We start from the raw sequence: 26,351 nt of genomic DNA, 5'->3' as shown, positions 1-26,351 counted from the left end.
ATATCGTCCTGTAATCTAAGCCTTCCTCCTCACTATTTATGACACCACATATGTGTACGATATAAGAGATGCAAGCTTCAGTATTTGTGTTAAAAAGTGTGATTATTTCAGAGCTCTGGGAAACACAAGACAGAATGCCAACTGAGCTCAGGCTGGTAAATAAAGCATGCTCTCTTTTCCGTTGCATTTCTTTTCTGTGCAATCTTTCCCTCCCAAACCCTGTTGCTTTCTCTTGCAATCCGTTACAGGAAGAATATGTGTTAGCTTTAGATTTAATTGAACAAATTGCAAGGCATGGAAGGTTGAAGATCCCTTCAGAAGTTTGTATGATGTGACATTATTCCAATAAATTACTTGCTGTGTTAAGCTAATGAGATTCCTGACTCTAGGTAGGCTCAGTTACCAATTAGTGCTGTAATTGTATTTTCGGTCTGATCCAGGATGCATTGCTATTAATTAACATTATTTATAAAATGTTAAAATTTTAATATTCTCATCATTTTCAAATCCCTCCTTGGCATTATTCCTCTCTGTAACATCCTGCAACCTTGCAACTCTGAGATCTCTGTGCTCCTCCAATTCTGACATCCCTGATTTCCTTTGCTCCATGATTGGTGGCCATGTTTTAAGCTGCCAGGCCATAGGTTCTGGAATTCTCTCCCTAAACCTATCTGTCTCACAGTATCTTTACTTCTCTCTCCTCCTTTACGACGATCTTTTTAAACCCTTTCTCTTTGAGCAAGCATGTCCTAATATCTCCTTATGTGGCTCATTATCAATCTTTGTCAGATAACACTGTTGCAAAGTGCCATGAAACATTTTACGATGGTCACGCAATTACATAAAAGCAATTTTCTTGTGATAAACATATTCCATTTTGAGACTGGGAAGAAATCAAAATCATTTGCTGATGACAATATATTGTGAACGCCCTTAAAAAATATTCCCTCTTCTCTCCTCTGAACATAGCGACTGCTATTTCTATTTTATTAAGAGTTCTTAAGTGAAGGCCTGAGGTACGCAGTGCAGTGCAACATTACGGTTGACGAGAGTTGGAGAGAGGATGCAGTTAATCATGATATGGTGATAAAGCTTGAGCTTTACAAGCCTGCAGATAACAGCAGGAAAGGAAAACTGAGGGAGTGAATGAGATCTGAGGCCCTTCTAACCCCTAACCATTGAGCCCTGAGAGTGACCATCACAGTGACCCTGAATCCAACTTCACCCAACATCTGGAGTTGGACAGTGACTGAAAGCCTTATGGTGGCTGACCTTTCTCTTCCTACCCCAGGAGCACTAGTAAAAAATACTCTCAGCAGCCGGGCCACTATTGTGGAGGGGGTGGCCTGCAGCTGCAGCTGAAGCCAGGCAGGTGGGTCGGCCTCGAGTCTGCCTGTAGTGCTGACCCCCTCCCCTGGTCTGCCGTTGAGAGGCCTGTTCCCTGACACCTCGAGGGGCCAGGAGGCTGACTGGAAAATTCCAGTCGGCCTCTGAAGGGCCTTAATTGGCTACCCACCGGTTGGAGGTGGGTAGCCTTGTCATCAAACTGGAACACCGGCTGGCGGCGTAAAATTCCAGCCCTGTCCACGTCCGTACTTGCCCCCTTCAGGGCCTAGCACTTGAACACAAAATCTAGGCTGATGCTGCTAGTGCAGTGTTGGTGGAATTCTGCACCATTGAAGGAGCTGTCTTTTGGTTGAGATGTGAAATCGAGGCCCTGACTGCCATCTTAGGTGGATGCGAAAGATCCCACGGCCACTATTTTTAAGAAGAGCTGGGGAGTTCTGACTATTATTTCTCCATCACAATCACTAAAACAGATTATCTGGTCACAACCAGAGGCGACGTGGGGAGAAACTTTTTTACGCAATAAGTAGGTAGGATTTGGAATGCACTGCCTGATGGGGTGGTGGATACATATTCAGCAGTAACTTTCAAAGGGGTAAATACTTGAAGGAGAAAAAATTGTAGGGATATAGAGGGAGTGGGACTAATTGGATTGCTGTACGAAAGACCCAGCACACACTTGATGGACTGAATGGTCTCCTTCTTTGCTGTATTGTTCTATAATTCTATGATTATCTCCTTGCTGTTTGTGGGAGCTTTCTGTGTGCAATCAGCTGCCACGTTTCCTAGATTACAACAGTGACTTCACTTCAAAAGTACTTTCTAATGCTCCTGTTTGATGTCTCAAAGGGCACAGGAAGGATTCCCCATCCATTTTCCCTCACCTTGTGCAAGTACAGAGAGGGGCAACATTCATCCTTCAGGGAATTATGCAGTAGGAGCTGTGTTGGTGCCATCGATTGCCAAAACTGCAGCTTTGACTTCACCATAAACCTTCCCAAATCCCAGTGCCAGGCTCTTCACCATATTAACACTCCAATGATTAAAGGACTTTGCTACTTCTCTAATGCTGAGAAACTGTGCCTTCATCTGAAGCAATTAAAGATAAACCTGCAGAGCAGTTTCACCATCACCCTGCCCCCCACCTTTACCATACTGCCTCATTTCAACAAAGGTCTGAACCGTCTTGCAAAATGAATTTAATAAAAAAGATGGCAGTGACCATAAAATAAGTGCTGAAAGAACTCTGAGCTTTGATTTATAAGGCTAATAAAAAGAAAACTTCACGAAGACCAGTTTAGTACCTCATTGATATAGCGACAGAGGAGAGTGGACTGAGTGGTGTCAGCATTGGTAACGAACAGACAGCAGGGGTATATGCTGGGCCTTATTGTTTTTATATAGAATTATATAGAATTTGCAGCACAGAAACAGACCATTTGGCCCAATTACTCTCTGCCAGTGTTTATGCTCCACATAAGCCTCCTCCCACCCTACTTCACCTAACCCTATCAGCATATCTTTTGGCTCTCTTTGGACTGTTTTAAGATTGGGCAAATATCATCTGCTCAATGTCAGGAAAAATATAGATTTTACGGATGCTGGAATATACTGGCCCTGTAAGGGGTACAGTGCAGATTCATCCGAATTATACGAGACTCAAAGGGTTAAATTATGAGGACAGGTTGCATAAACACGCCATGCATTCAATTGAGTTTAGAAGGTTGAGGGGTGATCTGATCGAGCTGTTTAAAAGAAACCTATAGAGTGGATAAAGAGAAATTATTTCCTCTGGTGATGGAGTCCATAACAAGAACATTAGAACTAGGCCATTCAGATGTCAGATCAGGAAACACTTCTTCACACAAAGGATTGTGAAAATCTGGAACTCAGTGACCCCCCCCCCCCCCCTCAAAAGACTGTGCATATGAGTGGTAAACCTCAATGATTAAGGAAGGGTTTGATAAGGTAGATGCAGAGAAGATATTTCCATTTGTGTGGCTGACCAATACTAGAGGTATTAAATATAAGGTAGTCACTAATAAATCCAATAGGGAATTCAAGTGAAACTTCTTTGCCCAGAGAGTGGTTAGAATGTAGAACTCACTACACAGGGAGTAGTTGAAGTGAATAGCATGGATAAGCACAGGAGGAAGAAAGGATATGCTGATGGGATTAAATGAGGAAGGGTGGGAGGAGGCTTGTGTGGTGCACAAACACCAGGATGGATCTGTTGGTCTAAATGGCCTGTTTCTATGCTATACGTGCTTTGTAACTTTTGAATACTCTGTATGGACACAAGCTTAAAATAGTGAAAGCAAAATTGGAGATTGGCATTGACAGGGTCTGCACATAAAGGGGAATGAGGATGTGGAATGTCAGATAGTCATGGGGCAATTGGTTTGTTGTATTGAGGGAATTGTAAAAACTTATCGTACAGAAGGAGGCCACTCGGCTCATTATGCCTGTGCCGGCTTTTTGAGACAGCTATCTAATTTGTCTCCGATACAGTTTCTATCCAATTGTAGCATCTTACTGAATGAATAGCCTTTCTCATCCATATCTATCTGGTGATCCATGTGAACACGTTTGCTGAAAAATGCCTTTTATCAACTGCAGATCATTGACGCTAATGATGCATGAATTCGATTGAATCAATCGGCATTTGATTTCTTTACCACCTACAGAGGCACTCAGAGGGGGAGAGGTCACAAAGAGAGTTGCAGAGCCAATGTATTTTACGTGCAGCCTCAGTTATTAACTACTCAAACCTTTTTCATTTGTAACTTTCAGCTTGATGGTGGGCTGTTTAATTGCCTGTGCCACAGAGAAAGGTCAGTTAAACAGCACTGGCTGTTTCCCTTGACCTGGTCTGCAGACAGAAAGTAAACACAGGAATTGCACTGAATGACAAGAATTAAATGTAAAAAAAAAACACCCATCTGCGATCTTGAAGTAAAAGATCCTTGAAGTGCAATTGTTAATGTTCTGTAAGCTGTTCCCATTCAAGGGAAATAAGATGCAAAAAAGAAAATCATTTCAAAATTCTTCAGGCTTTATTTTTCCGTTCAGGTGCGAGTCCTTTGATATCCTATGAAACTTAGCTGGTTATAGCCAGATTTCACAGCAACAACCTCTATCTATAATAGTGCCTTTAACATAGTACATAGCCACTTACAGGAGCATTATCAGGCAAAAATTGGTCCAAAATCCTGACTATCTGTTCAGGTGGATATGAGAGCAGTTATCTGAAGATGGTTGGATTGGACTCTGGAAAATACACCAAGTCGGTTGATCGATCTATTTTGTCCCAATTTATTTTGTGGTTAAGATTGACACATTGGAACAGAGGAATAGCTAGATGAAAAATAAGTTGAGATCCACCGATTTCAGCTCCTATCATCCTGGTAGTTGCCTGATACAACGATAATGGAGTTGTTGACTAATCATAGCAATAGATCGCAAGCAATTGGTCTGTAATATCACACATGCAAAAAATGCAGTGGTGGAGAGCTTTGGGAACCATAGGTCCAAAGTCACCTGTTCCTCCCAAGCATGTTACACTTACCACACGTCCTGTCTCAAATCACCCCTGTATCATATCTCAAAATGTTATTTTCTGAAAGAAATCTATTTGTGCCTATATTCTGAAGATGATGCCCTCCCTCACAACTCATTTTCCATTTTCATTTCCCTTTCTAGAGCAGTTATGTAGCCTGTATGACAGCTATTCTCAGCCAGATGGAGTACTCACATTATTTCAACTACATCAATGCCTTCCAGACACGCCAAGACATCATGGTAAGTGGCGTCAACAAAATTGCTGTTGTTTTTCTTTCACCTGTTTTTGATTTGTCTTTAACTTACACCTAAAGAGTCTGAGCAGCCTTTGTGTCATCTTGTTCAACCATCCATCCTTCGTGTGGGAGTCCAGACAGTGAGTATCAGCAGGTTATTCACTGCGGAGAGTCATAGAGTTATTTATGGCACAGAAGGAGGCCATTCAGCCCATTGAGTCCATGCCAGCTCTCCTCTGAGCAATTCAGTCAGTCCCACTCTCCTGTTTGATTAGGTGGGCTGAGGCAAGATTGTGGCATGCTTTTCGACTACTTCCAGCGGACGGCAGTGGATGGAAGCATAGAAACGTACAGTATAGAAGGAGGCCATTTGGCCTGTCGAGTCTGTGCTGGCTCTTTGAAAGAGCAGTCATGCTTCGTCCAACATCCCTGCTTTTTGTCCATAACCCTGTAAGTTTTTCATCATGAAGTGTCTGTCCAAATCCCATTTAAAATTATTTATGGAATTAGCTTCTACCACCTTTTTAGGTAGAGTGTTCCAGAGCCTGACAATTGTCTGAGTGTCTCCTCATCTCCCCTGTAGATCTTTTGCCAATGATTTTGAATCAATGACCATTGGTTATTCACTCAGTCACCAGAGGGAATAGTTTTTCTCTGTCTACTCTATCAAAACCTCCCATCATCTTGAAAACCTCTTTCTTAACCTTTTCTGTTCCAAAGAGCTGGATTTTCCCACAGGCTTCAGGACCCCGATGTCAGGACCAAATGGGAGTCTGCACTCACGGGCAGCATGCCTGATGATGCAATCTTCTTGGAGGCAGCCTGCTATTTGGCCGCTTTCTCTGTTACAGCCAGGTGAGGAAGGGGGAATCACAGGCTCCCCTCTTGCCCTTCCTCTTATTTGACTGCAACAGGGTTTATTCCTTTTTTAAACAGTGGTTGTGCTTACCACTTCAGTGAGTGTTTTACCTTTCACCTTTGATATGATAGTGAAAGAGCCAATTGGACGGGTTTTCTTGAGTTTAAACAAGAAAGAAGTGAGTTTATTATACTTAACAATCTAAACCTGATCTAAAAAAATATACGTTACATATTCACGCACACATTCACAGGAGGATCACACACACTAATAGATTACAGAGTGAAAAGTAGATTTTGTGGTTTTGTTTTGAAATGCCATGGAGGGTGGAGGGTGGAGGGGGGGGGGGTGGGAAATGCATGGAAAGGTCATTTAATTTTTTTTGTGAAACTGTAACATTTAAATGTCCATTGAGGGCTGTAAGCCCTTTAAAAGTGACACCGGCGCCTGCGCATTGGAGCTGGACGCCATTGCTGGCAACGGCTCGCCCTCTCCATCTATGTCATCACAGAGGGCGGGTGCTGCAGCCATGTAAATGAGCCGCCGCGTTTGAAATCATGGTGCCTCCATGACAACGTGCCACAGCGTGCGGTCCGCATTTTTTAATATCCGCCGCCTACTTTGACGGCGGAGTCTTAAAATGCAGCCCAAGGATTCTGCAAAGGGATATAAATAAGTTAAGTGAGTGGGCAAAGATTTGGCAGATGGAATATAATATGGGAAAGTGTGAACTTGTCCACTTTGGCCAGAAGAATAAGCAACATATTATTTAAATGGACAGAGATTACAGAAGGATCTGGGTGCCCCTTTACACGAAACATAAAAAGTTAGTATGCAGGTACAGCAAATGATTACGAAGGCAAATGCAATGTTGTAATTTATTGCAAGGGGAATGGAATGTAAAAGTAGCACTGTTTTGCTACAGCTGTTTAGAGCATTGGTGAGACTACATCTAGAGTATTGTGTATAGTTTTATTTATTTATAGATACAGCACTGAAACAGGGTCTGTATTCATTGGAGTTTAGAAGGATGAGAGGTGATTTTATTGAAACATATCAGATCATGAGGGGATTTGACAGGGTGGATGTTGAAAGGATGTTTCCCTGTGGGAGAGACTAAAACTAGGGAAAACAGTTTAAAAATAAGGGATCTCCCAATTAAGACAGATGAGGAGAAATTTTTTTCTCTGAGGGTCGTGAGTCTGTGGAACTCTTCCCGACGAGCGCTGGAGACAGGGTCATTGAATGTTTTTAAGGCAGGGGTAGACAGGGTCTTGACAAATAAAGGAGTCAAAGGGTATCGGGGGTAGGCAGGAAAGTGGAGTTGAGTCTACAAACATGTCCACAGTCATGATCTTATAGAATAGCAGAGCAGGCCTCTATTTATAAACTATTCATAGACATCTAGGATTTCCTTTGTGTACTGGCCATAGAATAATAAAGAGCCTGTTACCAGTTCCACTAAGTGCAAGGAGGAAACTGTTGGGAGTGGAAACCCTGGCTGATTCCCTCCTCTCCCGAATACAGGATCAATGTGGCCCATTTTAATGCCCAACTACTAACATAATCAACTAACTCAGCACTAAACCAGATAGGAAGCAAAGGGCATTCTCAATCAGTGTGCTTCCCTTAAGGACTTTAGATTATAGGTTTTATGCTTTTTTTTGTTTATTAGGCAGACAACACAAATCCCCTTATCCATCAAATACATTGGAGCTTCATTCTCTGTAAACGCTCACACTTTATTGCATCCTACATGATAAACCTATTACGCCATGCAGGTTTAATAGTTAATCTTCTTTTAACTGGCTGCTTTGAACCAGTGGCACATTGATAGCTTATTTTCCCTATTGAGGTTGTGGACTTGTTTCCAGTAGGGTACTCTCTGTTACAACCTTTGTTCCGAATTCACTCCCTTTATTCTATCAGGCTGATCAGGATCAGGAACTCAGCAGCTAATCCAGAGTGACTGCACATGCCAGAGATTACCGCTACTTTTGCATTGTTTGAGAGGCCAGACAATGCCACCAAAGCCATGTGTAGAAGTGTCAGTCACAGTTCAGTAGAAAGTGCGCTCGCCCCTGAGTTATAAAGTTGGGGGTTCAAGCTGCAATGCAGAGGCATGAGCATATAATTCAGGCTGATCGTCCAGTGCAGTACTGGGAAAGTGCTGCCTTTCAGGCGAGATGTGAAACTGAGACCCTGTCCAATTCCTGCTTTTAGTAGATGGAGGGAAATTATTTCCTCTGCTGGGGAAATGCAGAATAAAGGATGATAATCTTAATGTTAGAGTGAGGCCATTTAGGAATGAACTAGGAACACCTGTCCTACAGAAAGTGTAGTGGCAATCTGGAACTCTTTCCCCCAAGTTGGTTGTGGGTGCAGAGCCATTTGAAATTTTCCAGACTAATAGTGACAGACTTTTCCATCAAGGCACTTGGAGCAAAGTTGGGTCAATGAAGTTGAGGAACAAATCAGCCACGATTTAACTGAATGGCTGAACAGGCGCAAAGGGCTGAATGGCCGACTCCTGTACTAATGTTCCGAGAACATTTGTGAGGCAGTCAAATAGAATAACACTTGCCTTTTCAATCAGCTTCACTGGGAAATGAGCCTATTGAAATCATTTACATAGGTCTTTCATTTAGACTGCCTACTCATATATTGAGTGAGAAATTGATGGCCTTTTTCTGCAATCTGTAAACAGATTATGGAAAGATGTAGGAGCAACAGGGTGGTGGTGATAGGAGATTTTAATTTTCCCAACATTGACTGGGATTCACTTAGTGTTAGAGGTCTAGATGGAGCAGAATTTGTAAGGAGCATCCAGGAGGGTTTTCTAGAGCAGTATGTAAATAGTCCAACTCGGGAAGGGGCCATACTGGACCTGGTGTTGGGGAATGAGCCCGGCCAGGTGGTTGAAGTTTCAGTAGGGGACTACTTTGGGAATAGTGATCACAATTCCGTAAGTTTTAGAATACTCATGGACAAAGACGAGAGTGGTCCTAAAGGAACAGTGCTAAATTGGGGGAAGGCCAACTATACCAAAATTCGGAAGGAGCTGGGGAATGTAGATTTGGAGCAGCTGTTTGAAGATAAATCCACATTTGATATGTGGGAGGCTTTTAAAGAGAGGTTGATTAGCGTGCAGGAGAGACATGTTCCTGTGAAAATGAGGGATAGAAATGGCAAGATTAGGGAACCATGGATGACAGGTGAAATGAAAAGGAAGCATACATAAGGTCGAGGAGGCTGAAGAAAGACGAAGCTTTGAAAGAATATCGGGAATGTTGGACCAATCTGAAACGAGGAATCAAGAGGGCTAAAAGGGGTCATGAAATATCTTTAGCAAACAGGGTTAAGGAAAATCCCAAAGCCTTTTATTCATATATAAGGAGCAAGAGGGTAACTAGAGAAAGGATTGGCCCACTCAAGGACAAAGGAGGAAAGTTATGCGTGGAGTCAGAGAAAATGGGTGAGATTCTAAACGAGTACTTTGCATCGGTATTCACCGAGGAGAGGGACTTGACGGATGTTGAGGTTAGGGACAGATGTTTGATTACTCTCGGTCAAGTCGGCATAAGGAGGGAGGAAGTGTTGGGTATTCTAAAAGGCATTAAGGTGGACAAGTCCCCAGGTCCGGATGGGATCTATCCCAGGTTACTGAGGGAAGCGAGAGAGGAAATAGCTGGGGCCTTAACAGATATCTTTGCAGCATCCTTAAACACGGGTGAGGTCCCGGAGGACTGGAGAATTGCTAATGTTGTCCCCTTGTTTAAGAAGGGTAGCAGGGATAATCCAGGTAATTATAGACCGGTGAGCCTGACGTCAGTGGTAGGGAAGCTGCTGGAAAAGATACTGAGGGATAGGATCTATTCCCATTTGGAAGAAAATGGGCTTATCAGTGATAGGCAACATGGTTTTGTGCAGGGAAGGTCATGTCTTACCAACTTAATAGAATTCTTTGAGGAAGTGACAAAGTTGATTGATGAGGGAAGGGCTGTAGATGTCATATACATGGACTTCAGTAAGGCGTTTGATAAGGTTTCCCATGGTAGGTGGAGAAAGTGAAGTCGCATGGGGTTCAGGGTGTACTAGCTAGATGGATAAAGAACTGGCTGGGCAACAGGAGACAGAGAGTAGCAGTGTAAGGGAGTTTCTCAAAATGGGGACGTGTGACCAGTGGTGTCCCACAGGGATCCGTGCTGGGACCACTGTTGTTTGTGATATACATAAATGATTTGGAGGAAAGTATAGGTGGTCTGATTAGCAAGTTTGCAGACGACACTAAGATTGGTGGAGTAGCAGATAGTGAAGGGGACTGTCAGAGAATACAGCAGAATCTCGATAGATTGGAGAGTTGGGCAGAGAAATGGCAGATGGAGTTCAATCAGGGCACATGCGAGGTGATGCATTTTGGAAGATCCAATTCAAGAGTGAACTATACAGTAAATGGAAAAGTCCTGGGGAAAATTGATGTACAGAGAGATTTGGGTGTTCAGGTCCATTGTTCCCTTAAGGTGGCAACGCAGGTCAATAGAGTGGTCAAGAAGGCATACGGCATGCTTTCCTTCATCGGACGGGGTATTGAGTACAAGGGTTGGCAGGTCATGTTACAGTTGTATAAGAATTTGGTTCGGCCACATTTGGAATACTGCGTGCAGTTCTGGTCGCCACATTACCAAAAGGATGTAGATGCTTTGGAGAGGGTGCAGAGGAGGTTCACCAGGATGTTGCCTGGTATGGAGGGTGCTAGCTATGAAGAGAGGTTGAGTAGATAGGATTATTTTCATTAGAAAGACGGAGGTTGAGGGGGGACCTGATTGAGGTGTACAAAATCATGAGAGGTATAGACAGGGTGGATAGCAAGAAGCTTTTTCCCAGAGTGGGGGATTCAATTACTAGGGGTCACGAGTTCAAAGTGAGAGGGGAAAAGTTTCGGGGGGATATGCGTGGAAAGTTCTTTACGCAGAGGGTGGTGGGTGCCTGGAACACGTTGCCAGCGGAGGTGGTAGACGCGGGCACGATAGCGTCTTTTAAGATGTATCTAGACAGATACATGAATGGGCAGGAAGCAAAGAGATACAGACCCTTAGAAAATAGGTGACATGTTTAGATAGAGGATCTGGATCGGCGCAGGCTTGGAGGGCCGAAGGGTCTGTTCCTGTTCTGTAATTTTCTTTGTTCTTTGTTCTAAGTTCCATTTGCACTGTACATATAAAGAGACTAACCTGCTTTCCTTCAGCTTTTTTTTTCGTCCCCTCAAAACTTTCATTGGCTTCAACCTGAGAAATACACACATTGACTCAGCTTTTCCCTTCTCTGAACTTTGTCATATCTCATTGTCTAAAAATCTTGATAATTGACCTCCAAGCTGTAGATAAATCATAATGTCCATTCCTTCCTACAAAAGAGCCTGATCATTATTAAGACGAATAAGAGAAAAAAAGCCTTTTGAAATATACACTAAAAAGCCATTTTCCTCTCTTAAATCCAGGATGCAAAACTCATTATCTTCATCCGTAGCTTAAGAGGAATGGCATCAATAAAAATGCAATGAAATAAGCATTCATTTAATGTTTGGCCATTGTGGATATGCCCAGCTGTTGGGATGAGAGGATGGTTCTCTGAGGAGGGATTGAGTAGTCTCGACCTATATATCCTAGAGTTTAGAAGAATAAGTGATGATCAAATTCAAACAAATAAAATTCTTAAAGGGATTGACAGGGTAGATGCTGAGAAAATGTTTCCTCTGTCTGGGGAATCTGGACACATGGTCACAGTCTCAGAATAAGGGTTCAGCCATTTAGGACTGAGATGAGGAGAAATTTCTTCACTCAAAGGGTTGTGAGTCTTTGAAATTCTCTAACCCAGAGAGCTGTGGATGCTCAGTCGTTGAGTATGTTTAAGGCAGAGGTCGATAGATTTTTGGGTCGTAAATGAATTAAGGGATAAAAGGACAGGGTGGGAAGGTGGAGTTGAGGTATGATCTTGGTGAATGGTGGAGAAGGCTCGAAGGACCAAATGGCCTACTCCAGCTCCTATTTCTTATGTTCTGAAGTATTAATCTCAAATACCTCGTCAGGTTTTGCTCTCATTTGGATGAATGGTTTTATTTTTCCCAGGAGATAGCATGGAAAAACTTCTGCTCTGGGCAGTAAGCATGAGCACCGTGGAGCTTTTTCCCTCACACTGCAATTATACTGAATGACATTCTATCAATCCAGCATGTAACAGGTGGTCTCTATCAGACTGACTTGAAGGCATTGGAAATTAGAATGTTTTCTCAAGGACTTTAATTTGGCAGACTTCCTCTCCATTTTCCACAAGCCTTTCATTCTTTCTTTGCACTTTCAAAGTTGTTATTCTATTGTTTGGTAATATCTCTAAATTCCATCTACTTTTCCTTCTTCACTGAGCCATGGCTCAGTAGATAAAACTCGTGCCTCTAAGTCAATAGGTTCCAGGTTCAAATCCCACTCCAGGGTACGTAATCGAGGCCAGCACTCTCACTGCAGTACTGAGGGCGCACTGAACTGTCGGAGGTGCTGTTTTTCAAATGATGCATCAAAACGAGACTCTGATCTCCCTCTCAAAATCCATGATGCTATTTTGAAGACGAACAGGAGAGCTTCCCCTGGTGTATTTATCCCAGAATCAACACCACTCAAACCGATTATCTGGTCATTGATGTTTGTGGGACCTTGCTGTGCACAATTTGGCTGCTGCATTTCCGCCATTATAGCAGTGACTATGCTTCAAATGTTAATTTGTTGCTGGGCAAGCACTTTAGGAATTTCTTAGGTTGTGAAAGATGCTATATCAATGAAAGTTCTTTCTTTCTGAATGCAACCGATAAAACCAGGATCAGTCTTCAGATTCTGTAGCTCTTATTGGACTCTGTAGACTTTCAGAGAAGAGCTGTCTTGGTTTATGGTTCGTGAGAAAGCTCGTATCTGAGAGCGCAGTTCAAGGCAACATTCTAATGCTAAAAGGCTTGACCTCTCTCCCCTCCTTTAAAACACTTCTTAAAACCTAACTCTTTGACCAAGCTGCTAGTCACCTGTCCTAATAACTCCTTATGCAGCTCATTATCAAATGTTGTTCGATAACGCTCCTGTGAAGTGCTTTGGGACATTTTACTACATTAAAAGTGCAATATTTAATGCAGGTTGTTGTTACTGGTGCTGGAGGCTGGAATGCTAACATTCACTGTGCCAGTTCTAAGAATTTTATTTTATTTTATTCCCTGGGCAACAATTAAGAAGAACCTACAGGACCAGGGCAGACAGTGGCGTAGTGGTAATGTCACTGGACTAGTAATCCAGAGGCCCAGGCTAACACCCTGGGGGACAGGGGTTTAAATCCCACCATGGCAGCTGGTGGAATTCAAATTCAATTCATTCATATAAAAAAAGTCTGGTATTGAAAACTAGTCTCAATAATGGTGCCATGAAACTATCATCGATTGTCATAAAAAGACATCTGATTCACTAATGTCCTTTAGAGAAGGGAAACCTGCTGTCCTTACCCAGTCTGGCCTACACATGATGCCAGGCCAATGTGGTTGACTCTTAAACTGACCTCTGAAATGGCCCAGCAAGCCATTCAGTTCAAGGGCAATTAGGGAAGGGCAACAAATGCTGGCCTCACCAGCAATGCCCACATCCCATGAGAGAATTTTCAAAAAATCCCCTATGAACTGCGGCCTTAAAATAACAAAATGCAGTCCTGAGTTACTGACACTTAGAGTTTGATATAAAATTCCTTTCTTGGCTCTTTTGATGAATACTTTAGCTGTTTAAAGTAAAATGATTTAATTCCTTATTAAAGTGACCAAAGAAGAAATTTGATACGTGAATTGGGGTTAGTACATTAGTATCCCACCGCACAATAGCAGATGGTTTTGTATGTTAGAAATCTAATTCCATATGTATTTATAACTCAATTAAATTTAATTATCCGTTTTAACCTGTTAAAGCTCTGATCTTTTTTAAATTGAGTGTGAGGATGTAGCATGAGATTATGCTTAATCTAGTTGCAGTGCATCAACTGTTAATGGTTATTAATCAGTGGGTCCATGTTGATTTGGGATGATTCGGGAGAAAGTTTACAAAAGTTTCTTTTTTTTTCTGAAAGGCTTTTAGCAGTAAGTCACTGAGGGGCTGTCATTTCTATTTTAAGGTACGACAGGAGAATAGGTGTTTTTCTAAGATTGTAACAACCTGCTAACAAAATTGGAGGAACATGCAGCTTCATAATGTGTGATTACTGGAAATGTAATTTTCTTAATGAGACATTAATTATAGAGAAAAACAGACATTTTCTCATGTTCTGTTGAAAAGGGAATATCAGGTCTTTATAGGAAAAATAAATGCCTAATAAGGTGGTTTTGTTTGAGTTGCTAAGAATTAGACTTCAAGGCACAGATGTACACAGACGTTCATTGTACTTCAGATGGTATGTACAGAGGGTAATGGATGAGCACAGTGAGCTACAAGGCAATAATCTGACTAAGTGGTTTGGATAACGTCAAAAAAGCATGAGTTTAAGGTCATCAATTGGATAGAAATATTGCATTGTTGCCTTCACTGACTGTGCCCCACTACAATGTTACAGGAGGGTGACATTTGGGGCCGGATTTTGAAAGCAGGTTTGGGAACCCGACACCCAGTTCAATTCCAGGTCGTGACCCCGCACCTGCACTGTGACGCTCACACGATACCATTTTTAAATGCTCATGGCCTATTTGGGCAGGAGGCGAGATCTGCGCTGAATTAGCTGCATTGGGCACCTCCAGGAGATGGAATCTGCCTGACTGGCGCCAGCGGCAAAGGCAAGCAGCAGTCATGATGGGGCCTGCTGTTGTCCTGCTGAAGAGAACAGGCAGCTCCTCAGAGGGCCAGCAGCATAAAGGGATGAGACAGAGTGGAGATGGCCAAAACAGAGGTATCGTGTACGTTCCAGTGCAGGACGTCGGTGGGGCTCAATAATTTTAAACACAAAAATAAAAGACTTTTCCTTTGTCCCACAGCGAACCCAACAGCTGTGAACTAATGTGCGCCAGATTGGTCGGATTTGCTGAAATCTCCATTAAAAATTGCAGTGCCTACTTCCCCAGCCTAAGGAACTTAATGGGCAGTTAATCGGAGCTGAATAGGTTCCCCTGCTTCCTCCCCTTTGAATATTGCAGATTGTCCCGGAGGCATCGGTATAGAACATAGAACATAGAACATTACAGCGCAGTACAGGCCCTTCAGCCCTCGATGTTGCGCCGACCATCTGACTTACACTATTCCATTTTCATCCATATGTCTATCCAATGACCACTTAAATGCCCTTAAAGTTGGCGAGTCTACTACTGTTGCAGGCAGGGCGTTCCACGCCCCTACTACTCTCTGTGTAAAGAAACTACCTCTGACATCTGTCCTATATCTGTCACCCCTCAACTTAAAGCTATGCCCCCTCGTGTTTGCCATCACCATCCGAGGAAAAAGGCTATCACTATCCACCCTGTCCAACCCTCTGATTATCTTATATGTCTCTATTAAGTCACCTCTTCTCCTCCTTCTCTCTAACGAAAACAACCTCAAGTCCCTCAGCCTTTCCTCGTAAGAGGAAACAACCTCCAGGAAGTTGTTCATTCAGCCCTTGGTGTGTGTTTAATGGGCAACCTTGACAAATGAACAAGCTGTTTGATATCATGGGGTGTCTTTGTTAAAGGAGGATCTGGTCATGGTTCAGTTGGCAAGTTTAGCCTGGAACTGGGTTGTGCAACCCAGGAATGCCCAAAGCTGGAATCTTGGTATGTGCTGCGTTAGTAGATCCAGCCAGGGTGGCAGTGGAGGTCCTAAAAGTGGTCACAGTGCCTCAATCTACAGAGGGGGAACACAGCCTTTTCTGAACAATACCCAGCGTAAAAATGCATGCATGTGGATATCGGTTGAGGACAGATCAAACTTATCTGTGATACTCCTTTATAGTTATATAGTCTGCCTCGATGCACCAATTTTTTTGAGAGCAATTTGGGAGGAGTCATATTATTTGGGCATTTTGGGTGAGGGTAACGAGTGCCTTAAGGGCTATGCCCCAACATGAGCCAGAGTCTCGTGGAAGAGAGTGCAAAACAACAAATATGTCTCTGAACGGACAGAGGGCATTCTGAAGGGGGAGGGTGAACAGCCAGAGGTTGTGGTACACATTGGTACCAATGAGATAGGCAGGAAGAGTGACGAGGTCCTGCAGGGGGAGTTCAGGGAGTTAGGTAGAAAGTTAAAAGACAGGACCTCTAGGGTTGTAGTCTCGGGATTAATCCCTTTGCCACGTGCCAGTGAGGCTAGAAATAGGAAGATAGTGCAGCTAAACACGTGGCTGTACAGCTGGTGTAGAAGGGAGGGTTTCAGATATCTGGACCATTGGGATCTCTGCAGGGACAGATGGGACCTGTACAAGAAGGACGGGTTGCATCTAAACTGGAGGGGCACAAATATCCTGGCTGCGAGGTTTGCTAGCGTTACTCGGGAGGGTTTAAACTAGTGTGGCAGGGGGGTGGGAACCAGAGCAATAGGACAGCAAGTGAAATAAATGAGGGGGGAACTAGTAAATAAGGCCAGTAAGTCTAAGAGGAAGAGCAGGCAGGGAGATGTTGCGGAGCACAGCAGGACTGGTGGTCTGAAGTGCATTTGTTTCAATGCGAGAAGTATAACAGGTAAGGCAGATGAACTTAGAGCTTGGATTAGTACTTGGAACTATGATGTTGTTGCCATTACAGAAACTTGGTTGAGGGAAGGACAAGATTGGCAGCTAAATGTTCCAGGATTTAGAAGCTTCAGGCAGGATAAAGGGGAATGTAAAAGGGGTGGGGGAGTTGCATTACTTGTTAAGGAGAATATCACAGCTCTACTGCGGGAGGACAACTCGGAGGGATCATGCAGCGAGACAAGATGGGTAGAGCTCAGGAATAGGAAGGGTGCAGTCACAATGTTGGGGGTTTTCTACAGGCCTCCCAACAGCCAGCAGGAGGTAGAGGAGCAGATATGTAGACAGATTTTGGAAAGATGTAAATGTAAAGGTAAAGGTTCACCAGTAAAGATGTTTTGTGCAGGGAAGGTCATGTCTTACCAACTTAATAGAATTCTTTGAGGAAGTGACAAAGTTGATTGATGAGGGAAGGGCTGTAGATGTCATATACATGGACTTCAGTAAGGCATTTTATAAGGTTCCCCATGGTAGGCTGATGGAGAAAGTGAAGTCGCATGGGATCCAGGGTGTACTAGCTAGATGGATAAAGAACTGGCTGGGCAACAGGAGACAGAGAGTAGCATTGGAAGGGAGTTTCTCAAAATGGAGACGTGTGACCAGTGGTGTTCCACAGGGATCCATGCTGGGACCACTGTTGTTTGTGATATACATAAATGATTTGGAGGAAAGTATAGGTGGTCTGATTAGCAAGTTTGCAGACGACACTAAGATTGGTGGAGTAGCAGATAGTGAAGGGGACTGTCAGAGAATACAGCAGAATATAGATAGATTGGAGAGTTGGGCAGAGAAATGACAGATGGAGTTCAATCCGGGCACATGCGAGGTGATGCATTTTGGAAGATCCAATTCAAGAGTGAACTATACAGTAAATGGAAAAGTCCTGGGGAAAATTGATGTACAGAGAGATTTGGGTGTTCAGGTCCATTGTTCCCTTAAGGTGGCAACGCAGGTCAATAGAGTGGTCAAGAAGGGATACGGCATGCTTTCCTTCATCGGACGGGGTATTGAGTACAAGAGTTGGCAGGTCTTGTTACAGTTGTATAGGACTTTGGTTCGGCCACATTTGGAATACTGTGTGCAGTTCTGGTCGCCACATTACCAAAAGGATGTAGATGCTTTGGAGAGGGTGCAGAGGAGGTTCACCAGGATGTTGCCTGGTATGGAGGGTGCTAGCTATGAAGAGAGGTTGAGTAGATTAGGATTATTTTCATTAGAAAGATGGAGGTTGAGGGGGGACCTGATTGAGGTGTACAAAATCATGAGAGGTATAGACAGGGTGGATAGCAAGAAGCTTTTTCCCAGAGTGGGGGATTCAAATACTAGGGGTCACAAGTTCAAAGTGAGAGGGGAAAAGTTTAGGGGGGATATGCGTGGAAAGTTCTTTACGCAGAGGGTGGTGGGTGCCTGGAACGCGTTGCCAGCGGAGGTGGTAGATGCGAACACGATAGCGTTTTTTAAGATGTATCTAGACAGATACATGAATGGGCAGGAAGCAAAGAGATACAGACCCTTAGAAAATAGGCGACATGTTTAGATAGAGGATCTGGATCGGCGCAGGCTTGGAGGGCCAAAGGGCCTGTTCCTGTGCTGTAATTTTCTTTGTTCTTTGTTCTTGTTCTTTGTAACAGGGTTGTTGTGGCGTGTGATTTTTACTTCCCCTATATTGACTGGGACTCACTTAGTGCTAGGGGCTTGGATGGGGCAGAATTTGTAAGGTGCATCCAGGAGGGCTTCTTGAAACAATATGTAGATAGTCCAACTAGGGATGGGGCCGTACTGGACCTGGTATTGGGGAATGAGCCTGGCCAGGTGGTCGAAGTTTCAGTGGGGGAGCATTTTGGGAACAGTGACCATAATTCCTTAAGTTTTAAGGTACTTGTGGATAAGGATAAGAGTAGTCCTCGGGTGAAGGTGCTAAATTGGGGGAAGGCTAATTATAACAATATTAGGCAGGAACTGATGAATTTAGATTGGGGGCGGCTGTTTGAGGGTAAATCAACATCTGACATGTAGGAGTCTTTCAAACGTCAGCTGATTAGAATCCAGGACCAGCATGTTCCGATGAGGAAGAAGGATAAGTTTGGCAAGTTTCGGGAACCTTGGATAACGCGGGGTATTGTGAGCCTAGTCAAAAAGAAAAAGGAAGCATTCGTAAGGGCTGGAAGGCTAGGAACAGACGAATCCCTTGAGGAATATAAAGACAGTAGAAAGGAACTTAAGCAAGGAGTCAGGAGGGCTAAAAGGGGTCATGAAAAGTCATTAGCAAACAGGATTAACGAAAATCCCAAGGCTTTTTATACGTATATAAAGAGCAAGAGGGTAACTAGGGAAAGGGTTTGCCCACTCAAGGACAGAGAAGGGAATCTATTTGTGGAGCCAGAGGAAATGGGTGAGGTATTAAATGAGTACTTTGCATCAGTATTCACCAAAGAGAAGGACTTGGTGGATGATGAGGCTAGGGACGGGAGTGTAGATAGTCTCAGTCATCTCATTATCGAAAAGGAGGTGGTGTTGGGTGCAAAGCATTAAAGTACATAAGTCCCCAGGGCCTGATGGAAGCTACTCTAGAATACTGAGGGAGGCAAGAGAAGAAATTGCTTGGGCCTTGACAGAAATCTTTGCATCCTCATTGGCTACAGGTGAGGTCCCAGAGGACTGGAGAATAGCCAATGTTGTTCCTTTGTTTAAGAAGGGTAGCAAGGATAATCCAGGAAATTATAGGCCGGTGAGCCTTACGTCAGTGGTAGGGAAATTATTAGAGAGGATTCTTCGGGACAGGATTTACTCCCATTTGGAAACAAACAAACTTATTAGCGAGAGACAGCATGGTTTTGTGAAGGGGAGGTCATGTCTCACTAATTTGATTGAGTTTTTTGAGGAAGTGACAAAGATGATTGATGAAGGAAGGGCAGTGGATGTTATCTATATGGACTTCAATAAAGCCTTTGACAAGGTCCCTCATGGCAGACTGATACAAAAGGTGAAGTCACATGGGATCAGAGGGGAGCTGGCAAGATGGATACAGAACTGGCTCGGTCATAGAAGACAGAGGGTAGCAGTGGAAGGGTGCTTTTCTGAATGGAGGGATGTGACTAGTGGTGTTCCGCAGGGATCAGTGCTGGGACCTTTGCTGTTTGTAGTATATGTAAATGATTTGGAGGAAAATGTAGCTGGTCTGATTGGTAAGTTTGCGGATGACTCAATGGTTGGTGTAGTTGCGGATAGTGATGAGGATTGTCAGACGATACAGCAGGGTATAGATCGGTTGGAGACTCGGGCCCAGAAATGGCAGATGGAGTTTCATCTGGACAAATGTGAGTTGATGCATTTTGGAAGGTCTAATGCAGGTGGGAAGTGTACAGTAAATGGCAGAACCCTTAGGAGTATTGACAGGAAGAGAGATCTGGGGGTACAGGTCCACAGGTCACTGAAAGTGGCAATGCAGGTGGATAAGGTAGGCAAGAAGGCATACGGCATGCTTGCCTTCATCGGTCAGGGCACAGAGTATAAAAATTGGCAAGTCATGCTGCAGCTGTACAGAACCTTAGTTAGGCCACACTTATATTGCGTGCAATTCTGGTTGCCACACTACCAGAAGGATGTGGAGGCTTTGGAGAGGGTACAGAAGCGGTTTACCAGGATGTTGCCTGGTCTGGAGGGCATTAGCTATGAGGAGAGGTTGGATAAACTCGGATTGTTTTCACTGGAACGATGGAAGTGAGGGGCGACGTGATAGAGGTTTACAAAGTTATGAGCGGCATGGACAGAGTGGATAGTCAGAAGCTTTTTTCCAGGGTGGAAGAGTCAGTTACTAGGGGACATAGGTTTAAGGTGAGATGGGCAACGTTTAGAGGGGATGTGCGAGGCAAATCCTTCACACAGAGGGTGGTGAGTGCCTGGAACTTGCTGCCGGGGGAGGTGGTGGAAGCAGGTACGATAGCGACGTTTAGGAGGCATCTTGACAAATACATGAATAGGAAGGGAATAGAGGAATATGGGCCCCGGAAGTGTCGAACGTTTTAGTTTCGGCAGGCATCAAGATCGGCGCAGACTTGGAGGGCCGAATAGCCTGTTTCTGTGCTGTACTGTTCTTTGTTCTTTGTTTGTTCTGATATGTTTAAAAAGGTGACCCTGCCATGATTCAGGACTTCAAAGGATAGAGGTTGTGTGTCATAAGATCTCACCTTGTGTCAAGTTATTTTCAACAGTACAGTTTTTTTTATTCATTCAGGTGATGTGCTTGTCACTGGCTAGGCCAGCATTTATTGTCCATCCCTAATTGCCCTTGAGAAGGTGGTGATTGGTGAGCCGCTTTCTTGAACTACTGCAGTCCATGGGTTAGAGGTATTAAAATGAACATTGTCTCTTGGACAACCAATCTTGTTGAGATGCATTTTCTTTAAAAGAAGCATTAATTTTCTGGGGAAGTGTTTTCACCAACACAGGATGTAAATGGATTCACTGTAGTTAGTGGAGCTTACCCACTGTGTTAGCTGTGCCTCAGTGGTCGCACTCTTAGCTCTACAATTATATGTTGTCGGTTCCAGCCCCACTCCAGAGACATGAGTGCACAATCCAGGCTACTACTTCGTGCAGCACTGAGGGAGTGTTGCACTGTTGGAGGTCCTGTCTTTTAGGTGAGATGATAAACCGAGGTGCCTGTCCACCATCTCATGTGGACATTATAGTTCTCGTGGTACTATTCGAAGAAGAGCAAGAGAGTTGTCCTCAGGTGTCCTGGCCAATATTTACCCCTCAACCAGCATGATTAAAACAAATGATCTGGTCATTAACCCATTGCTGTTTGTGGGATCTTGCTGTGTGCAGATTGGCTGATGTGTTCCCTTCTTTACAACAGTGACTACACTTCAAAAGTATTTCATTGGCTGTAAGGTGCTTGGATGTCCTAAATTGTAAATGGTGCTGTATGAATTCTAGTTCTTTCTTTCTTTCTACTACACACAGCAGGTAGCTAAATAAAAGAAAAACCGGGAGTAGAGAGTTCAGGGAGGTCGAGCATGCAACTGAAAGGCAATTAGGAATGCCAAGCAGCAACAGGAATAGTCATGTCTGATGTTCAGGACTTGGTGAAGTGCAAAGCAACAGTCACACAGAGCACTAATTCATCCATCACTGAATGCTGTCTAAACAGAATGTTTTATATGCAAAGCAGATGCCTCCTCTTTGGTGTATAGCTGTTCACGGAGTGTTCAGCTGCTGTTATTTATTTAGTTCACTCCTTGATTTTCCCGCTCCACTGCCCCCCGCCCCCCCAACCCTCGACTAGCTCCTTTGAAGCTGCCTATTTCCTAAGAAAATGTCACTGGAGTCCTTATGCATAAGATTAATTTGTGCATTGATGAACTTGTTCCACAGCTTTCGGTGAGATTTTCATGGTCCAGTGGGTTGTTAATTCACAACAGCCATCCTCTCTCTGACGTTTGACCGGCTGATCTCTTTCTGTTGTCTCGGGACACGAGCCCTGTGTGAGCCCTATGTACAACTTGGAGGACTCCACCACATCGCCTGCTTAAACTGCGTCAGACCTATTCTTTTTCACTGTATATCACCAATACCTCAACTGCTTCACAGAGGTGACCTGAGATGACAAAATAAATGCTGAGCAAAAGTCGGAGATATTATGAAGGGTGACCAAAAGCTTGGTCAAAGAGGTGGGTTTTAAGGTGGGTCTTGGAAGAACAGAGAGTGCTGAAGAGGAAAAGAGGTTTAAGGAGGGAATTCCAAAGCTTAAGCCCTTGGTGATTAAAGGCACAGCCTCCAATTGAGGGGGCAAAGGAAGGGAGGGTTGCACAGAAGGTCAAAGTCAGAGGAACAGAGCTGATTTGGGGATATTGTAGAGCTGGAAATAAAAAGAAAAGCTTACATTCCCATCATGTCTTTCACTACATTCCAAACCACTTAATAGCCAATGAAGTACCCTTGAAGTCTAGTCAGTGTTTAACATCACATCCAAAAGACCAACAACAGAACAGCACTCTTTCACTACTGCACTGGAGTGTCAGCCTAGAGTCTCTGGGCTGGGATTACAAATGCATGATCTTATTGCACAGAGGTGAGAGTGCTACCTACTGAGTCACAGCTGAAAACTCGAAGGTTGTAGGCTGGACATTCCTTTCAGGCCAAATAAGAGAAGCATTTCCCTATGTCGACCCTATCAAAGGTGGGATAGTTATAAGCCTCATGGGAGACCTCAAAGTCTGCCCCAGAATCAACATGCCACGGCACCCATCCCTTTTAAAAGGAAGAATTGCATTTACATAGTATCTTTCAAAACATCAGGACATCCCAAAAGTGTTTTATTTATTTATTTATTTAGAGATACAGCACTGAAACAGGCCCTTCGGCCCACCAAGTCTGTGCCGACCATCAACCACCCATTTATACTAATCCTACATTAATCCCATTACCCTCTTTATAGCTTTATAGCCAGTGAAGTACTTTTGACGTGTAATTGCTGTTGTAATGTAAGAAAAACATCAGCTAATTTAGGGACAGCAACCTCTGGCGAACAGCAATGAGATACTGACCAGTTAATCTGTCTTTTTAGTGCTATTGATAGAAGGATAAATGTTGCCCTGCATATCTAGGGAAGTTATGCTGAACCTTTAAAAAGCTGTGGTTAGGCCCCAACTGGAGAATGGCATCCAGTTCTGGTCGCCGCACTTCAGGAAGGATGTGAGGGTCCTTGAGAGGGTGCAGAGGAGATTTACCAGAATGGTTCCAGGAATGGAGGATTTTAGTTGCAAGGTTAGGTTGGAGAAGCTGGTGTTGTTATCCTTATAGAAAGGAGATTGAGGGGAGATTTAATAGAAGTGTACAAGATTATGACAGGTTTAGATAAGTTAGACAAGGAAAAGCTGTTCCCATTAACTAATGGCACAAGGACTAGGGGTCACAGATTGAAAGTTTTGAACAAAAGATGCAGGGGGAATATGAGAAAGGACTTCTTTAGCAGCGGTTGGTAATGATCTGGAACTCGCTGCCCAGAAGAGTGGTGGAATTTTGTTGAGCTCCCGACTATGGCCTCCGTGAATCACAGCAGGATGGCTCACCAAAGAGCCCAATGCTGGGATTGCCGGGCCCGATCTTCCCAGCAGTGGCGAGGCTCCATGGCAGCCTCCCCCCCGCTCAGCAAAGGGACCTGATGTTAAATGTTTAAATAAACCTCAGGAATATATTTACGTACAATTCCCGGCGATCTTACAGGATGTCTGGGAACTCCAGTGCGACAGGTGGCACTCGCGTGCCTTCACTTTCCCATCCAGGGAAAGCTGGCGCCACTGGGGCAGGAAAGGGGAGAACTTAGGATTCTTAGTGTAGTGAATTGGGGGGGGGGGGGTGCAGAAAAACGGGGTCAGCTCTGCATTTCTAGTGTGCGGTGGGGAGGTGGGGGGGGGGGTGGGGGTGGTGCACGGGGTGACCTGTGCACTTTGTGCTGTTTGTTGGGGGGATGTCAACTCAGCCATTTGTGTTTTTGCGGGGGAGGAGTGGAAACGCTGCAATTGAAGTGTTTTGGTAGGGGGGGGGGTAGTCAATGAGGTGAGAATTTATTTGTTGTGTAACCGTGGGGGGCGTAGAGTATGGGGTTCAACTCTGCAGTTTTTGTGGCAGGTCTGGCAGCCCTTTAAAAATGGCGGCACCACCTGTGTAGAGGCAGCTGACGCCGTTCACGGCATCGCTGAACCCACCCCTGCCATGTGATGGGGGGGGGGAGTTGCCCGCCCTGCACATTTAAATGAGCCGCCGTGCGCTAGATCATGGCTGCGTGGCGGCGCGCGGCCTGGGCATGCGGCCTGCCATTTTTTCTACCCACCGCCATTCCCGGCGGCAGGAAAAGAAAATTCAGCTCAATCAATGACTTCAAGAGGAAATTGACGGCCACTTGAGAGAATTAGATTTGTAGAGCTACAGGGAGTGAGCAGGGGAGTGGGACTGACTGCATAGCTCTGTAGATAGCCAGCTTGGACTCAATGGGCCAAATGGCCTCCTTCTGTGCCGTACTACTACTCTTCTTCAAAATTGTGCCGCGGGATCTTTTATGTCCACTGAGAGGCCAGATGGGACTATGGTTTAGTGTCTCTTATGAAAGACGGAACCTCCGATAGTGCAGAACTGCGCCCTCCCAGTACTGCACTTGAGTGTCAGCCTCAATTTTGTGGTTATTTCCTTCTGGAATAGGATTGCAAAATCACAACCTTTTAACTCAGAGCTGAGAGTATTGCCCACTGACCCATGGCTGACGTGAAAATTTAAAGAAATATTTCCCTCACTGTATCATGACTTTATTGAAACATATTAATTTGCTGGGGTTTTTTATGATTGGTTCTACTGCATTGCTTATGGAATGCTCTGTCAGGGCTGGGAAATGGAAGAATGGATTTTAAAGCTTTTGCTGAACTGGATATATTGATTAACAGAAGTGCACCAGCCTCTAATTCAACCCAGCAATCACTCAAGACCCATTCCTTGCATCACTTTGGCCAGTAATTATTGTCTGGCCTTTGAAGTTGTCACAAATGGTGCAGGAGATGGCAGCCACTTGACATTCAGTCCTTGGATTTGTCACTTGTACTTTCTAAAGATAATTTGGGGTAACTTTTAAGTCATTTTTAACTAGTAAAGCTTCAAAGAAGTTAGTACTCAAAGCCACTGTGACAGTATCAGTGCATTTATCCATGTCTCAGGTGGGGTGGGTGGGGGATTGGTGTTGGGAAGGATGAATCCTGGTTGCGAGCAAATAATTTGGGAGGCTCAGGGATATTGGAGGGAACACAATCAATCTTAATGGCAGGGCCTCATTTAAAGAAAAGCTCCATGAGCCCCTCAAGCATCCTCCTTCGTCCATAGTGCCAAACTATCATCCTCAAAAGCCTCTCCTCCATCACCCAGCTGGGAGGACTGAAGCCTTTTGGTTACTGCTTTCAGTTGCTGCTCCAAACTCTGTTCCCTAGCTAATAAATCCATCCTTCTCAGCCTAAACCAATCTGTTCACAACCTTGGTGCTGAAATTGACCCTGAAATGAGCTTCCGATCCCATACACACGCCATTAGCAAGATCACCTACTTCCACCTCCGTAACATTGACACAGGTCACCTCTGTCTCAGCTCATCTGCTGCTGAAGTCCTTATCCATGTGTTTATTACCTCTAGACGTGACTATTCCAAAGTTCTCCTGGCTGGCCTCTCATCTTCCACCCGCCATAAGCTTGACCTCATCCAAGACTCTACTACCCATATCCTAATTCAAACCAGGTTCCATTCACCCTTCACCTCTGTACTCACTGACCTTCACGGCCTCCCAATCCAGCAACACCTAAATTTTAAAAATTCTCATCCTTGCTTTCAAATCTTTCCACGGCCTAGCCACCCCTCCTTCCCCCACCCAAACTTTGTAACCTCCTCCAGCCTTACTAGCCTCCAAGATCTCTACACTCATCAAATTATGGCCTCTTGTGCATGCCCCATTTTCATTGCTCCACCATTGGCGGGTGTACTTTCAGCTGCTGAGGCCCTAAGCTCTAGAATTCCATAAACCTCTCCGTGTCTCTGTCCTTCTTTGAAACATT

At 44.2% G+C, this 26,351-nt stretch overlaps 1 protein-coding gene across 2 annotated transcripts in view; it reads left to right on the top strand.

The window, feature by feature from the left end:
• LOC137368229 (dedicator of cytokinesis protein 2-like) overlaps window positions 1-26,351 on the top strand; it is a 1,222,644-nt gene that overhangs the window by 811,149 nt on the left and 385,144 nt on the right. For both annotated transcript variants that reach the window (XM_068028710.1, XM_068028709.1), the window contains exon 28: window positions 5,050-5,148. In XM_068028710.1, the coding sequence (XP_067884811.1) occupies window positions 5,050-5,148 (99 nt within the window). The remainder of the gene's footprint in view (window positions 1-5,049; window positions 5,149-26,351) is intronic.

Source organism: Heterodontus francisci, chromosome 1, assembly GCF_036365525.1.
Source record: "Heterodontus francisci isolate sHetFra1 chromosome 1, sHetFra1.hap1, whole genome shotgun sequence".
Classification (NCBI taxonomy): Eukaryota; Metazoa; Chordata; class Chondrichthyes; order Heterodontiformes; family Heterodontidae; genus Heterodontus; species Heterodontus francisci.
Note: the sequence above shows the minus strand (reverse complement) of the source record. Positions and strands in the feature narration are given on the sequence as shown.